Source organism: Nestor notabilis, unplaced genomic scaffold (genome assembly GCF_000696875.1).
Source record: "Nestor notabilis isolate BGI_N333 unplaced genomic scaffold, ASM69687v1 scaffold4686, whole genome shotgun sequence".
Taxonomy (NCBI): domain Eukaryota; kingdom Metazoa; phylum Chordata; class Aves; order Psittaciformes; family Psittacidae; genus Nestor; species Nestor notabilis.
This window is the reverse complement of record NW_009931388.1, coordinates 35,066-53,113: the sequence shown is the minus strand read 5'-3', so window position 1 is coordinate 53,113 and position 18,048 is coordinate 35,066. Positions and strand designations below refer to the sequence as shown.

Genomic DNA, 18,048 nt, shown 5'->3' with positions numbered 1-18,048 from the left:
AACTTTTACATTTAGAGCTGCCACCTGAGGAAAGGGCCCACAATGTCACAAAACTTCTCCAAAGGCAAGCAGATGAGGTCAGAACTGAGTGGGATAAGCTGAATCTACAGTCTGCTGATTGGCAAAAGAAGATAGATGATGCTCTTGAAAGACTGCAGGGCCTTCAAGAGGCAATGGATGAACTGGACCTAAAACTACGCCAGGCTGAAGTGTTCAAGGGATCCTGGCAGCCAGTGGGGGATCTGCTAATTGACTCTCTGCAGGATCACTTAGAAAAAGTCAAGGTATGTGTGAGAATATCAGTATTTCTGAGTATGAAGTAATTCATTTGTTCATTGTATGAATCCCCAAATCAGGAATTATCTTTGAAAATGAGAAATTGATAGCTTTATAGCATAGTGATTTATATTTATTTTTAAAAGTACATAAAAAGGATTTTATAATTTCTGCAACTAAAATGGAATCGAATTACCATTGAGAATGTATAATGCTTACATAGGTAAAAAGCACTACAGGAATGTGTAAATATCCTCAGCATACTCACTGTTAACTCAGGAGATGCAGTTAGCAGTAAAGAAAGCAAAAGAGAATAGATAGAAGAGTACATGATAAAAGTATAAAAAATTAATTCTGCTCTTTATTATAATTTGTGAGTATGATGAATAGATAATTGTGTCTATACTTGTAGAGTAGAACTTAAATAAATTAAAATCTGTGGTTTTGTTCTTTTATCGCAGTGGTGTTATTTGCTGTATTATTTGATAACTAGGCCTCTTAATGTAAGATAGTTAAAAAAAAAATCCTGGAAAAACTGTCATTATTTTCTATAACTTAATGCTTATTTGCTTTCCAGAGTTGTTTCTTAAAATTGTTGCTTATTGAGCAACTCATGAGGATGTGTCCTACTTCAGCGTGGCTGCCATGGCTAGAATTTATAAATACTACAGGATTCCTTTAGCTAGAGCACAGTACAGGCAGTTGCCATTTTGATAAGAACAAAGTGCCTCTGTTCCATTCACATAAATGGGAATCATCAGTCATTTTGAAAGAGACCTGAGCTGACTGTTATTTTCTCTAGTAGAACATTAGGATCAGAGAAAGAGGAAATAGAATGATATGGCAAGATAAAACAATGGCAAGAAAAAATGCCTTTAAAAATCAAATGTAGTTTATTTAAAAAAAAAAAAGTTCACAAGTTTTAATCACACAGAAAATTTAATGAGTGTCCTGTACAAATATTATACAAGAAAAATGAAGTACTTGGTAGCTGATGAACAGCAGGAAAATTTGTTTATCTTCATTTAAATTTTTACATTTATAAATTCTCAGAAAGTACCTTTTATCATAGCCAGGGGGGTTTTTGTAATTCTGAAGAAGATATTCTGAACAGAAACACTGAGTCCCTGATTTTACCTGAAAACAAAGCAAGTCGCTCAATTGTAAAGCTGTGACCATAACTGTTGACTCCATAATTATAGTGCTGAATCCTGTTACATTTAAATTTATATATATAAAAAAAAAAAAAATCCATCCTAGAGGACATAATGAAACACTAGTAACAGCCATGACAAAATCCAGAAGGTGCTATCAATTAGTAGATGTCTGTTTATTCCTTCTGAAGCTTTAATATTAGGACCAGACAGAAACCAAGACTTCTGTTTCAAGTTTAAAATTAGATGCTACCACCTACCCCCTGACTTTTACCTAATTTGTACCATAATTGCTTAAAATATTTATGAATATAGTCCTATGCTATCAAAGATGGAAGAGAAAGATTATATTTTGGCTACTTTTGTACAAGAAATGAAGGCAAATATAGGCCTTTCTACAAAATGTAGTCCACATTTATTTTCTTCAGAAGAGTTTAACTACGTAAAATAAACTTTCAATAATAGTATTGTATTCATAGTTACTCGTATACAAAATTGTTGTTTTGAAAGGAAATTAACACTAAAAGAATATTAGTCTGCCTGAAAGCTTGAATACAGTTAAGAAAGCTAACATAGGAACATTTATGAAAAAGAGCATGTAGCATTGATACAAAGCATTAGCCAGGTGAGCAGCAGTGTCTACTTGACATACGCTACAGAAATGAAGAACATCAATCTTAGTTTAAAGTGGAGGTCCAATGATGGGAAGACTGAAGGGGCAAAAATGATTGGTAAAGGGACAAGCGGAGGGAGGGGGAAGAAAGCTCCAGCCTGCTCAGCACTGGATTACTCCTCCTACATCTTAGTCACCTACACCAGTCTACAGGACCAGTCCTTAGCTCCAAAACTGCAGCAATCTCCCAAAGTGCTGTATGCATATAAGAATGGATAATGAGTTAAAAGCTGTTGTGTAATTCCTCATGTGCAATTTTAAAACTTACCTTGTAATGCTAAAGACTGGGAGAATCACTCAGCTCTGCAGATTTTTAGATGCTTTTTATCTGTTATTTGGTCTGTATAAACTGGTTTAACACATGACTGCTACTGTTTTCTTATTATTCTTAGTAATTGATTCACTTAAAGGTTAAATGCTTTTCCTTTGCAAAGGTTTCAATTAAAAGGTAAATTTGTTTTAAAAATGTTCAGCAATTCCAACAGGAGGGCACGATGCAAAGCACAGTGCAAAGCACAGTGCAAAGCACTATCTTACGCATCATATTCTACCATATCACTAGTGACTATTTCAGTTTTCTATCATACACAGCACTGTAAGTGAACAGCAGAGCCTCTAGACTCCATGGAGGATATAACTCCTTTCTGATATTTTTTTAACCACCATAAAAAAATAAAAATAAATAGAAGAACAGGTAGTAATGTCTGTGGTTTCACTAGTTCAAAATAGAATCCTGTATCTCAAGAACACCTACCAAATAAAAGCTGAACTGCGTAGTCCTATTTTCAATTATGTTATAGAATGATTTGTTCTTCTTCATTGCCACATAGAGGGCACATTTGCTCAATGTGATAATTGTTAATTCTAAGAAGGAGAGCAGAATTTAGTGACATGTCTTGTATTTTCCTGTGAGCAGTTGTCATGAAAGTCTTAATCTTACTTTTAAGAACTGGTTGTTGCTCTTGCAGATCACTTTTACAGTTAAGCAGTGGGAAGAATATAAACTTTGCTATATAGATTATGGGTTTTAATGTATTTGATGTAACAAGTGTATTCATAAAAGCTGTAAGTGTCCTTTTAAATTATTTTTCACTGCCTATTTACAATATTAATGCAATTTCTACTAATTATTTTCTACAAAACTGTGAAAAAAAGACAGTGAGAAATTCACAAGTATTGCACGAGTAACCCTTTTTCTCTGAGATGTCAGTCTGAATGATATACTATTTATTTCAGACTTTCTTCTGCATTATTGACAGTTGTAGCCAACTGTATATCACTGACAAATGTTCACTGGAAAGTGTCAACCTGAAACTTCTATCTAAATTGTAAACTGAATACAGTTTGTAATTACGCATAGATCAGAAGTTAACTGATCTGCTCATCATCTACTCCAAAATGGCTTTCTATGTGCATTCAGTTCTTTTGTCCCTAGTTATCTCTTCTTTAAATGAGACAAAAAGTAAGACAAACCCATAAGATAATGAGCTAAATTTCAGTTGTGTTCATATGTGGCTATAGAAAGAGAAAAATAGATTTGGAAGGGTTAAAATACCATATTATTATGAACACTTTAATACTAGATCAGCAACCTCTATTACTGGAGAATGAATGAGCATATGCAGTTCATTTAATGAAAAAAAAAAAACCTTATATATTCTTCTGTACTTCATTTTGGTACTGTTCAGCAACTGCTGTGCTGAAAAGAGGTATTTCAGAAAAGTAGACTCTTACCGTGTTATTATAAAGGAACTGTGCTGACAGTTGCCTACAATGGAGATTCTGAGAGCGAAGTGAGTTGTTGAATTTCTAATTTGTGTTCTCATTCATAGAAAAAAAAAATCCTCCAAAATTATTTGAAATGCTTAGGAAGCTGACAATTTTCTCTTTCCTGAAGAAAGAATGATTTTTGTAACGTTACATACAGGAAAATTAATGAATGGTACCTAAACCCAAGACAATACTCCACATTCATCCCCTCCTAGCAATGGAGGTATACACTGGACATGAAGAGATCAGTTTTAAATAGATCCATAGAAACCATACAAGAAATAATTACCTGGAAGATCAATGTATTGAATAACCAGAACTTCCAACCAGCTAGATATCAATAGCATTACTAGATCCTTGTCAAAGCAAGTTGGCATCAGATTGTGATGTGATGCATATGCTCCAGTTAATTTTTTGCTAACGTATAATTAAGCTATGCATTAAGTTAAGCTGTCAGAGCTCATGCAGTCCAGTCTGTAAAATAAAATTACGTTACACAGTGAATTTTGAGACTCTTCTTCTTTACTGATAAACAACTTGTTTCTTAAAAAAAAAAGAGACAATGGGGGGTCAGAATTAATATCAACAGCAAATTACTGCTATTAGGACGTAAATTATCTTGCCTGGTATTCTGGACAAACTTGGTTTTGTTCCACTACAAAATCATACATTATCTTCTACATTATTCAAAGCCCAGCCCCTGTTTTTACCTCAAATTTCTACCATGTGTAATCACTTTTTTTTTTTTCATGTGCAACACTTGCTTGTTTCTCTGCTGTTTACAGAAATTTGAGGAAAAAATTTCTATCTAGCAGAGTTTGAAGCAGGTAAGCCTACAGAAGTGGCCCTAAAGTATTGTTTCAACAGTTTCAGTACTCTGACTAGGATGTATTTTGACAATTTACGAGGATTACCGTCCACTATAGCTATACTCCCTATTATTTTAGATCTAAACCCACCAAAAAATACTAAAGCATTCCATATACAGATTTTTTGAGTGTGAACAAAGATTTGATTAAGTATTTTTAAATTATTTGTATAGTTAAAAGATGACAGCATCCATTGGTTGACAGCTGAATAGGAAACTGCCTGCAGCGTGGGAGGTGGAAGTATTAAACTTTTCTTCAGACTACAACTGAAGTAATTACTGTTGGAAATGCTTCTCAAGTTTACCATTTCATACATATGTCATTCTGTGATAGAGTCACACAATAATTATGATGTCTCTTTAGACTACTTTGAAATGCATATACATTTTTTCCATTTAAAGTCAGCTACCACCACTAAAGCCTATAATCAATTGGAATTGTCTTATTTCCTTTAATAAGTCTTTTAATATGTTCTGTGCTAGACTGTGATTTTTAAAAAATAATTCACACATAATAGCCATTTCCTCCTAACTCATTTGCTAGCTTTCCAAAACCCAAAAAATCATCCCTGAGAAAATTAATTACCTCTATATGACTGTTTTATTGTTAATATAAACTAAACCATCAGTAAAGTATATCAGAACACAATAAACTTTATTTTAAAATAAACCAAAATGTTACTTAAATTGTCTAGAACACTTTGACATCGTACAGATGTCCTTATTATATGTAATATTTCTGTGAATTTAAAATTTTGTGTAGCTTGTTATGATGAAAGCAATAGTTGAAGTTTGCTGAATTCATTAATGGGTCAACTTTCAGGTTGTAAAACTTCAAAGACAGGTTGTATAGTCTGGTATATTGGTTTTATCTTTTTTTTTAATACTTTTATACCTTTTTTTATATTTTTTTAGCTTTTTTTTTATACCTGGTATATTGTTTTTACCTTTACTTTGTTTATACAACAAAGAATTTAGTGTGTTTTTTTGGTTGCCACTGCTGGGGGCAAGTTTACTTTTCTAAGGTTTGCTTTAAATACAAAATTGAGTTAAAAACCATGGAGTTCATCATGTAGCTGCACCAGCTGAAGTTAGTTCTGCTATGCTTCTTAGCTTGCAGGAGATGAAACTTACTCAGTTGTGTCCTGTGGTCTCTTATTCTCATTTTAACAGTTTATGGATCAATTTATTTTCTCGTATAAAAAGAAATGCACTCACAAGTGGTTATTTAATAAGTAATAATCATGTATTTGCATCTGATAAAAACTTAATCTAAAAGTATCATCTGTGTTATTTTGTTGCTATGTAATCAGTCACATAAGGTTGGAGAGTTTGTTAATGGCAATAACTATGTCAGTAGCCCACATCCAAGCCCATTTTAAGCAAACCATGGTTCTTTGTGCTAACTGCTTTTGCAATAAGCTATATATTTCTGATCTCATATTTAGATACTACTTTCATTATATGAATGTTTTATGGAGTCTAGATTACACAGGGGTTTTGTCTATGTCAAGATACTTGTTTTAAGGGACAGCACAAACTTTTTTACATAGGAACAATAAGAAAATGACAAGCAGGCATAAAGATGAAATCTTAGATTAGTTTTTTAAAATTAAGACTGCCCTATACCATGCTACATATTGGAAAACAGTAGCATAACTGAGATACAGAAACATTGTTTCTCTGCTAACAAAGAACAAACAAAAAATGAGTATTCTTTGATTAACTTTTGTGGGGAAACAACTGGTGTTAGAAGCAGCCTCTTGCAGACCATATTGCAAAAAAAACCAAGCACTTGAAAGAGCTGCACCAGATTTCACCCAATTTGTACCAAATTTGTGTTGATTGTATTAACACAGTTATTAATGTACGGGTTAACTATTTCATCTTTGATTAAGGACCTTTGAGCTAAATAATACTGTTAACTTTTCCTTGACTGTAAGTGCAGAAAAATGCCTGAATTCTAAAGAAGAAAAAAAGGTGACAAGTAAAAAGTGGAAATCTTTTATACCTTGAGCACATTTTGGTAGAACATGCTATTATTAGATCAACAGATTTCATTTAGAACCTAATTTTTACTTGTATGAACTCACCCTGCTGCTTTCAGTGGGAGCTCAAATGCACATCTGCAGACAGAATTTGACTTTTTAGGTATTGGTAATCTCTGATCTTGGTTTCTGATAGCCTGCTGAGGGAGCTGACTAATAGATGTATAAAGACTTGTCTGTCATTTTGTGCCTCTGAATTTCAGAATTAAGGTCAGACCAGAATTTTTTTAAGGATTTCTCTTTTTCAGTTTACCAGAAATGGGAATGGGACTTGAGCTTTTAGAAGGAGAATTGAACATTAATGTTTAAGTACCTAAGAAGCATAGTTATTGCAGGGACTCTAGCATTTAACATGGCTTTTTGTTTTAAGTTTGCCATATAAACACAGTACATATAGATATTACTCTGATGACCAAGTATAGGCATACCCTGACAAATGACAATTAATTAAAGATGCTCTTGAATTGCTATGATTTTATTCTTCTGTCTCTAATAACCTGGAAATATAAATATTTATCCAAAGGGAAAAAATAAAATATAATGTGAGTAACACTTTTCTTTTTACTATGGGACCATTTTATTCAGGCTTTCCTGAATGCTGTGGCTCAGGGAGGTGGGTGGCTAAAGGGAGAAAAAGTATATCCAAGCAGTATTTAGAAGAGAAATGTGATCTGCTATATACAGTCTGCTGTTGAAACATTTTTACGTACAGGGAAACGACATACCAGGAGTGAATATAAAACCAGAGACATGTATGTTCGATGAGACACAAGAGGAGGGTAAAGGGAAGAGTGCTAGAAATGAATTTTAATATTGTCTGCTTTCTGTGAGGAGGCAATTTCTTTCCATGAGGAGAAATCTGCCAGTATTATGTTTCTAATGAAATCCTTTCTTAAAACATTGACACTCCTAGTCCTGGAGATGTATTTCATTGTTGTAGCTATCAAGTGTGCAGATTCCGTAATGATAATGTTACTATGACATGGACAAATCAATGAGCAAAATAAAATCAATTTATCAAGCTCATAGGCTGCTATACTGTAATTATTTATGGAGCAAAATGAATGTTAGATTGCCTGGGATATAAATCAGCAACCTGTGGTGCTGTACTTTTCTCATTTTAATCTTTCTATATTTAAAGCCTAATAGAATTTTATTTCATTTTTTTGTCCAAGTTAACCCTTAATAAAACCTTGTAAATGCTATTTAGCACTTTTATAGTGCTCCTCATGTTCCAAATGGTATGAGTTAATCTTTTCAGCTTCTTTTGAAACTGCAATAATGGGGTATTATCCCCAATTTACAAATAGGGCAATTGAATCAGTGAAACTAATTTGTCCAGATAGCAATGCCACTCAAATTATTTTTATTCTCTTTAGCTTTTGCCCGCAAATTGTTTTATTTTAGTTGGGTTTGATTATCGAGAGGATTAAGAGTGACAATTACCATCAGTTTCAGCGGGAGCCACAGCTGATTTCCCAGAGCTTGCTCTTCCTCAAAACATAGCAGGGCAGCCTGCCACCCAGAAGGGTTTCAGGGCACTGCTCCTCATGCAGTCTCCCAGCCTGTGTCTGGCATTGCCATAAAAACCCTAGACTTCCTTCACTTTTTAATTTTTACTTAACTGTCTCCTTTTCGGCAATTTGAGTATTCTTTCCTCCTAAATAAGCTCAAAAAGTAAATTGTTCTCATTTATGTTCTAAAATCTACTGTTAGAACTAAACTCCCTTGTCTGGCATTGTTGAAGGATGGTCTTACTAGACCTAAAAGGTCTAGGAGTTTCCACCTCAAGATTTTGACTTGGAGTTTCACACATGCCCACTCCCCACACATCATAGAGTAATGGTGAAAAGGTGAAGATGGGAGTTACAATATTAATTCAAGAATTAGAAACAGCTTTCAGCAAAACACTTTTTGAACAGTCCATCTGACCTGCATTCTTTTGGAGGTTAGAGGCTGGATGGACTGTAATAACTCCTTTTGACCTTAAAATCTATGAAAAACTTTTTTCCCCTTGCTACAGGTATTATCAACTTTATGAGGTTAACATTATTAAATATTTGCATGGTAAATTTAAAGACGTTGGCATATTGTAAGTAAACTTGATCCTTCATGTTGGGAGACGAGAAAATTAAAATTTATTTTAAAAGTAAAATAAAGATCTACATATGCTTTCTGTTAGAAAAGACAGCAGGAGTTTCTGAAGCTTCTTGTCTGAATTGTTTTAATATTGGTTGAGTGACAATACAATCTGTGTCTTAGTAGTGTCTAAGCTAAGCTTACGTATGGCCATGCAAAGAATCTGTATTTTTCCTCCTGAGCTACAGGGTCTGCCTGCTGATGTCTGGAAGCTTGAGTTGTTTTCTAATATCATGATACAGCTGTTGTAATCTTTCTGGTTAAAACTGCTTGCCTATTTTGTCAGTGAAATACTACATTTGCCTTTTAAATACCATGTTGGTTTACAACACAATAGAGATTTACATTGTAGTAACTATCTGCTGAGGACAAGAAGAATTTCTGTGAATCTCTGTTACCTGAAAGTGTACCTGTGCACCTGTATACTTACCTTTTGGTAAGGTACACTGGTTATTCAATGTTTTATGTTCCTATATATCTAATATACATTGTTCACAAGTTAACTAATAGAGATAAATAATGTGTTATTCATGGTTTAAAAATAGTTTTGGCTGAGGCTCCACAACCTAAGCATGTATATCTTTTCAAGTTACTTTTTAGCTTTAATAATGCTGAATGAAACCATACTCAGCGAAAAATTACCTTTGTAAAAATTCCTTTCTATTTTCTTTGTCCTTCATGTGGTGTGTGTTAGACTTTCAGATTACACTTTGAAATACTTCAAGTTATTTACAGTTTCTAGGCACTTCATCTCTTGATTGCCAGGTTGGCTTCTTGGTTGCAAAGTAACTGAGTAACTGAATTTGATTATGTGGAAAAATTGGTACAGAACTGTTTATGAACACTTTAGCAGTGATGGGCTATGCCATGTCATGGTTATAGTTGTTTAAGAGAGTGAATTACAAGCTAAATTTGCTCATTTGCTTTTTCCCATCCATGAAGGAGAACGCAATTTCAGAATAAATGCCAAGATTGTATCTGTTCAGGGATCACAAAAGTGCAGATCACATGTTGAGTTTAAAAAAATTATATCAAGAATTCATAGTAACAGTGATATGTGCTTCAGGATGTATGCATTTATGTATTAGCATGCTTCTGTTTATTAAATAAGATGTCCTAATAAATAAATTTTTTTTCTAGATAGACCATTGCTACAAATCATAGCTTTTCCCTTGAAAGTTCAGAAAAGAAGAAAATTAATGCCTGGAATTAGTGCATTCTTCATTTGTTCTATTCAAATTTTGATCTCTTTATCTTTATTTTAAAGGAAATGTAGAGTTAGTTTTCCAAAACGCAGGAAATAACTTTTGAAAAATGCAATGATTTGTAGGATTCAGAACTACAGAATTCAGAATGGGATAGGGCTTAGAGGGCATTTGATATTCTTTCTTCCCTTATACCTTCTGTTTGTAATACTTTTATCCTAGAAAAGGATCTATATTCTACTCAAGCGCATTCTTGCTTGGTCATTTCTGAGTTTATAAAAATATATAGGATGGAAAATCAAATCAGCTGAAATCCATTTTGTTTCAACACCGCCTGTCCCCAGGAGCACTAGAATCAAATAAAAATACAGTATGAGTTTAAAAGGAAGCTAAGTGTGGCATATTGAGCTAGCAGCTGACAATGCCAGGTTTCAATGAAATTTGAATCAGAATACTCTAAACCCATCAGGAAGAAACAGACTCACTTTGAATGAAAAAAACTGCTGCTGTTAAAACGTCCTGGGTAGAATATGCTGGTTTGTTCCACCTTGCATGGTTTTAAATATAAACCTGAAGATACACTTTGGCCCATAAATACTTGTCCACTTGGACATTAAGGAAGCCGAGGTAGAGAAACATCTGTGCTGGGAACCAGCTGTGGACCATGTGAAGGCAGCCACTCATCTTAGTGTGCAAATGGATCCTGCTCTGATTTAGCTGTAGCTACTTCTGGTATAAAAATCCTCCACAGCATAAATTCATCTGGCACAGGAGACCTCTTCTCCCTAAGCCTTGACATGTTTTGTGGTGGTGGATGTCCTTTTCTGTCTTTTTCGCTGGTTATGAGAACTAAGGTTTAACATAGACCTGTGCTAGCAGGATACTTTTCTATACAAAAGAATTCTTCAACAAAATGCCAAGCTAGCATGAGGCCGACACCCTGTATAAGTGCCACTCATAGACCAGGGAAACAGATTTACTTTGTAGGCACACTTGGCCTTTTCTTGAAATCTGCTTCATATTAAGTGTCAGAAACATCCATGGTGGAACATATAAGGGGATGGATTTTTCATGCTCATAATTCTGGACATACGTAAGTCCTGATGGGATATAGCCATGAGAGCTGAATGAGATGGCAGATGTTATTGCGAAGCTACTCTCAATTGTCTTCAAAAGGTCATGGCAACTGGGAGAGATTCCTGAATCCTGAAAGAGAGCAAGTCTCACTCATCTTCAGGAAGGGCAGGAAGGAGGATCAGGGAACTACAGGTTAGTCAGCCTCACCTGAACCTCTGGGAAGTTGATGGAACAGGTAATCCTTGAAACCATCTCCAGACAAGTGAAGGACAAGAAAGTTCTGTTGGAGGCAAGTCACTAGTGGTGTATCACAATGGTCAATATAATTTAACATCTGTATTAATGAGCTGGACCCTGGGACACAGCACACCCTCAGGAAGTTCACAGATGATACAAAAGCGGGAGGAACAGCCAGTACACAGATGTGCTGCTGTTCAGAACAACCTCAGCAGCATGGAGAGTTACACTGAAAGGATTCTCATCTCTGGGACTAAAAACACCAGACAACAGTACACCCTGGGGGCCAATCATCCAGAAAGCAGCTTTGCAGAGAAGGGCCTTGGGGTCCTGGTAGGCAAAAGCTGACCATAAGCCAGAATATACACCCTCATGGCAGAGAAGGCCAACAGCACCCTTGGCTGCCTTAGGCAGAGCATTGCCAGCAAGTTGAGGGAAGTGATCCTTCCTTTCTGCTCAGTGCTGGTGAGCCTACATCTGGAGTGCTGGATCCAGTACTGGGCTCCCTGTTACAAGAGAGATATGGACTTCACAAGTCCAGTGCAGGGACACAAATACAATTATAGGACTGAAGCATCTTTTCTATGAGGAGATACTGAGAACTGTGACTGTTCAGCCTTGAGAAAAGACAGCTTGGGATCTTATCAATGTGTATAAATAACGTGGTGGGAGGGAATGAAGAAGACAAAGCGGGACTCGTCTTAATACTGTCCACTCATAGAACAAGAGGTAATGAGCACAAACTAAAAAAAGTGAAATTCCATCTAAACACAGGAGGACACCTGTGGATGGGCAAACACTGGAACAGGTTGCCCAGAGAGATGAAGTCTCTATCCTTCGTTTATTGAGATATTCAAAACCTGACTGAACATGGTCCTGTGCAACCTGCTTCTCACCAGCCCTGCTCTGAGCAGGGGGGCTGGATGAGGTGATCTCAAGAGGTGCCTTCCAACTTCAACCATTCTTTGATTCTGTGGTACTGCAATAGCAATGTTAATTCTATTTTTAGGAGTTCTGGATCTGGTACTTGATTTGTCATTTCCTTTTAAAGTTAAATGAAGTTATTAGTATGTTCAAATGAAATGACATGCTATAATAATTATTTCTTTTGTAGGCTATAACCTGCCTACGAAATCATCAATACAATAAAGCAATATTAGCCATCCACAAAAATAGGAGGTTGATGACAAACTGATTTGCTAATTACTCATTAGTCTTTTCTACATAGAAGCTTTTTTCTTTATTTTTTTCTTTCGTTTTTACGGTATATTTTTCAGGACAGTTCAGAGTTTTGTGAAAATAAGAACATTTCTTTAGTGCATGTGTTTGCAATGGTTTTCACAAGTAAACGTACAAAAGATATGTGGAAACTCTTACACATCTAATCACTTATAACAGTAAGAAATCTGTCTTCTAGCCTTTAGTTTTCATGGATGTCCAAGCTTCCATACTCTTTACAAGTTCATTAGGAAGTGCAAAATATTTAATTTCTAAATACAGCTGCTACAGTGCTTAGGCCTATATAAAGTCTAGACGTAAATAGTAAATACCATTGCTGGAAAAAGAGATGGCTTGTCATGATTTTCAAATTAGTGCTATTTTTATTTGGGATTTTTTTTTCCCTTCCTTTAAAAAAGGATAAGAAATGTTTTAAATTCCTCAGGTTTAGGCTTGTAAAAAATGAACTTTAGTGAAAATTATAGTATCTACTGAAGTCTTGCATTTGTTATCTATGGGAGAAACTAGCTTTGGGGTCAATTTTGACTTCCCATGTTGTGCTCAAAGCAAACCTATATTGTGTTCAAATCAAAGCTATAATTGCCAGTCCATACAGTCTGAGAAGAGAAAGTAGAAATTATACCAGATTGCTTTTAACATCTTAGGCATTTGTATCTGCTTCATCCATAACCAGAAAGATAGAGACTCATTCCCAGAAACTAGTGTTGAACATTTAACATATTTAGTGCATTGGTGAAATGAACTTAACTTGCTCCCAAGCTATTTTTCACTGCAAAAATATTTCAGATAAGTAGGAGCCAACTGGAATAGTGTCTGTAGGAGCCAATTGGAATAGTGTCTATATTTTAAATCATAATTGAAAAGCTCAATTACTGGCTTTAACTTTGGGATTGAATAATTATGTAATAGTTGGAAATAAGTAACTATTAGATAGTATCTGGGTTTTAATATAATTTGCTAAACAAATTATATTAGACTGTAGTATTAGATTAGACAGCAGAACTGAGACAACTCAGTCTCAGTACTACTGAGGTGTACATAAGAATATATGGCTTTGTATGTGTATGCTGTTATTTTACTTTTATCAGTGTGGTGAATGCTAAGCAATGATTACTTTCAGTACAGCTGCATAGCTTCTGTTTGTTCTGACAAAGCACTGAAGTTGTCTGTTCTGGGCTATATCTAAACATATATGGCGGGTGTTGGAAACAGTAGGAATAAATACAGTAAGACCCATAAAACAATAAATAAAAGTCAGCCTGTATTTTCTTTTTTCTCTCTGCATAAGGAACAAGTACTGTTCTGAGAATATACTTCCTCTTCAGGGTGTATTTTCCAAGTGGCATAGTGGGATTTAGTTACAGTATTCCATTAACTCCAGTGGGCCAGAAATTACAGGCACTTAATTTAATTTTGGTGGGATTCCTGAATTCTGTTTTTGACTTGTTAATGAGCTGCTGCATATGTGGTTGAGAGAGAGAGAGGGGTTAAGAAATGGAAAACGTGCATTGTAGAGTCAATATTCCTTCCTGAAGTTTCAGTTATGAATTTTGTGATGGAAACTCCCTGAACCTAGCAAAATATATATCTTTCGTTATTGAAATAATCTTATTTAGTATTTAATTACTCTTCCACTCAAATGAATTGTGAACTTCCTTTCAGATTTCATGGAAATGATTTATGTATCCTAAAAAAACCCACAGCCTTTTCATGGCACTGTTAAAAGCAATCTCCCTTTGGTAAATGTTTATATTTAAAGACATAGACTTTTTTTTATTTTATCACTTTTCTGAACAGTGGGCAGCCTTCCAAAGAAGAAGTCAGTGCTCTTCTATGTGTTAGGGATCACTAAATAAAAGGAAGAAATGAAAAAAGACCCACCAGTATGGAATCAGAAATGTGGAAGTAAGGACATCTTAGAAAACCCTAATCATATTTAAACAAATAATCAAATTTTCATTAATAGAGTCAGTATTCTGGGGAGAGGTGAAAGCTGTGTGGTAGCTTTTACTAGCTTGGAACAACAGAGCCAAAGCACAAGCAAATTTAATGGAAAAAATGAGCAAAAGGATCTACAAATAATTAGGGGGGGAAGGGGTCTGGGGAAAGGAGGGGGGAAAGGGCTTAGCTTGTATATTCCAAAATATTTAAGAAACCAATCTGCAATTTAAGTAACTAGCCTAAAATCCTTTTGGACTTGAAGTTCCAGCCCTAAATAGAAAATATGTAATACTAGGAAGCACCCAGAGGATAATCAGTAAGGAAGAGATTTGGCTTGGTACTGAGCAGTGTAAGTTCAAAACTTTGCTGTCGTAATAGCAATCATTATGAACTAAAGGTCAGCATCTCTGCAGGGACGAAAAATAACCCAAAAAATCCACCACAGCAATGTTCAGTTTTCAGAAAGGAAGCTACACACAAATGAGGAAGCCTGCTGAAAATGAACCAAAAGATTCACAAAGCATGTGAAACCAGCATGGAGATACTACCCTGGAAATGAAAACAAATCCATACTGCCAAAGTGGAGTCTTAGAAGACCTAGAAAGGTGGGGTGGCCAAAGAAAAGAACAAAGAAAACTATTTGAAGCAAAAATACAGAGAATAAATTGTCATGATTAAGAGCACAAAATCACCAGAACCAGATGAATATTCGGTCAAGGGTTCCAATGGAAGAATAAAATAGCTGTAACTATTAACATTAGTTTCTTTTTTAAAAATACTTTTTTTATGAGGAATGTAAAGGGGAAAAAACGATGATAGTTTTTAAATTGTGTATATAGTCAGGCTTGTGGACCTGCAAACCAGGAAATCTGGGGAAGAATATACTGTAAAAGAGACAACATAGCTTTTGTAAAAGTGGGTGCGCCTTAGATCTCCTAGTATGCCTTGAAGGAAACATGAGCATATTGATAATGGGGTATAGGCTATTTGGCATTCCATAAGCATTTTAAGAAGGTCTTCCAGCAAAGAAGCCATGTTCCTGTGGGGTAACGTGAAGGTCTTTATGTGGATAAATAACCAAATATCTTGTTATTTCCTGTAAAAGATGGAAAACAAAAGCCAGAGGTCAGTTTTCCCAACAAGGGAGATAACTGTGCACCAGAAGGTCTACTCTGTCCAGCAAGTACTTAAATAAGCTGGAAAGGAAAATTAATAATGCACTTCTTGATGATACAAACCTATTCAAAGTGATCTAAGATGAGGACAGATTGCAAACAGCTTTTGAAAAACCTCACAGTACTGACTGACAGCAAAGTGATGTCAGATGAAATTGAGTGCTGATAAGTCTCAAGCAAAGCCATCCCAACTTTACGTGCGTGATAATGAGGTATCCTTAGCCATTTTAAACACTCCTTTAGCACTCATGAAAACATCCTCTGAAAATATCACATCAATTTTCAGGACTGTTCAGAAAGACAGATAAAATGCTAGGAGTTAACTGAAAAAGCAGAAAATATCATGCCATGGTGTAAGTCCCTGTTGTACCCATATCATGTATACTGTAGGCAGTGTTTTGGATCCCCCATCTAAAAAAGATTATAGCAAATTAGATAAAAGGTATACAAGGACAGAATAAATGGAGTAGGAGTGGTGTTTGTCTTGTGTAATTTCATATCTGCCAGGTAGCTGTCTGCATGTGAGCTAGTTGCCTAGGCTTCCAGTGTAGTCAATGAAAATCTGCTTACTTCAGTTGTTGCAATTCAGAATGTGATTCATGTTATCCTATAGTAAAACCATATGTTGTGTTCCGCTCCTGGTTTTGATCAGCTAGTGAATATAAAGGGACCATGTAACAACTTGCTTAGACGTAAATACTTTATATCCACATTTAATCAAATATATCTTGGACATTTATCCTTCCTTCTTCCTTTTTATGGAAGAAGGAAAAAGTATGACGGAGGGTTTGTAGAATCTGCAGCAGCATAAAGAAAGCCCATCAGGAATGCTTTATCACTGTCACTTGTGAGGTAAGAATTAGGGAAGGTCTCAAGAGATATGTTAAAAAAAAAAAAAGAAAAAAGAGGTGGCTTTTCATCCTGTATATTGAATTTACCACAGGGTATGCTGGATTATAAAAGCCTACGTTAGTTTTTTAAAAAAAAAAATCAAGCAGATAATTTAATAGAACACAAATCCATCAAGATCTGATTGACATAGAAACACAGCTTCTGGCTCCAGAATCTCTGATACCAAATTGCTGAGCTGGAAGAGTACAGCAAGGAACAGGGAAGCTGATGCTTTCCCTTACCTTCTTCCCTAAGAAGTTATGTTGGCTGCCATCAGACAAGGGACTGGGTGAGATGAGCTTTTCATCTGACTGATTATGGCCACTGTATGTTCTAGACTTAATATTTGGCTGGTCAAGATGTCTGTGATATGTGTGGTCTAGAGTTCCTGCTAATTTTCCAAGGCATTTCAAAGTATTTTCTAACAGGACTGTATGGATCATTTAAAATCCAATCTACCACCTGCAGTATCACATACCATTGAAATTCTGTCTTGTGTAAGGACAGTTATAATGAAGATAATTTGGAACTGTTTCTCCTGTTGCTATTCACACTGAGAAGTCATTTACATCCTGAGCAATTTAATTGTTTCAAATAACTCTCCTTGTGGTAGTGCTACACTACTCACCACGTATATTTGTTTTTAAATTACAACAACTTAGTTATATAAATTTTTCTGATATAAAATTGTGACATGTATAGTATTTTTTATGGAAAAGGAAAAAAACCTAGAAAAAAAATGAATCAGTCTTATACTACCCAAACTGCTTATTAAAAATATAAGTATTTCTGTAAAGCGCTTGAGTCATACTCATGAAAATCACAATCCAGTAGAAATTCTGCTTCTACAGATGACAAGTACTGTAGAAAATATTGTTACTATTTATTAAACTTGTTTGAACACTTGAAAAAAAAACTTGCATCAAATATCACTCACTGTAAACAAAAACCTAGCTCTAGACTAATTATGAAGGATCTTCTACTTCACCTTAATTTAGGTATGATTGTGTGATTTACCTAATTCTTTATGTCAGTCTTCAAGTGAGACCACTACTTTCAAGTCAACGTTGCAGATGCAAATAATTGTTTGAAATCAGAGAGATATTTAAGTATATGTTTACAAACAAGTGGTTTATAAGCTTAGACCTGTGTGCTTTGCCTCAGCAATGAAGATTTCAATCAAAGCTTGATCCTATTGACATACAAATTAATAGAAAATTAACATGGTTTAACACAGGAACTTCATTAAAGTAAGTGCATTGTAGTGTGGGAACTGATATTTGCATCCATTAATCTGCAGTGGTTTTTATTTTTTATATATACATATATGATTTTTTATTTTCATTAGATATTAT

The 18,048-nt window shown here is 35.0% G+C and overlaps 1 protein-coding gene across 1 annotated transcript in view; it reads left to right on the top strand.

Moving 5' to 3' along the window:
- Positions 1–18,048, top strand: part of LOC104406770 (dystrophin-like) — a gene marked incomplete at both ends in the record, with an annotated part of 32,268 nt that overhangs the window by 12,167 nt on the left and 2,053 nt on the right. Inside the window, one exon of the mRNA XM_010015860.1 lies at positions 16–284. Within this exon, the coding sequence (XP_010014162.1) occupies positions 16–284 (269 nt within the window). The remainder of the gene's footprint in view (positions 1–15; positions 285–18,048) is intronic.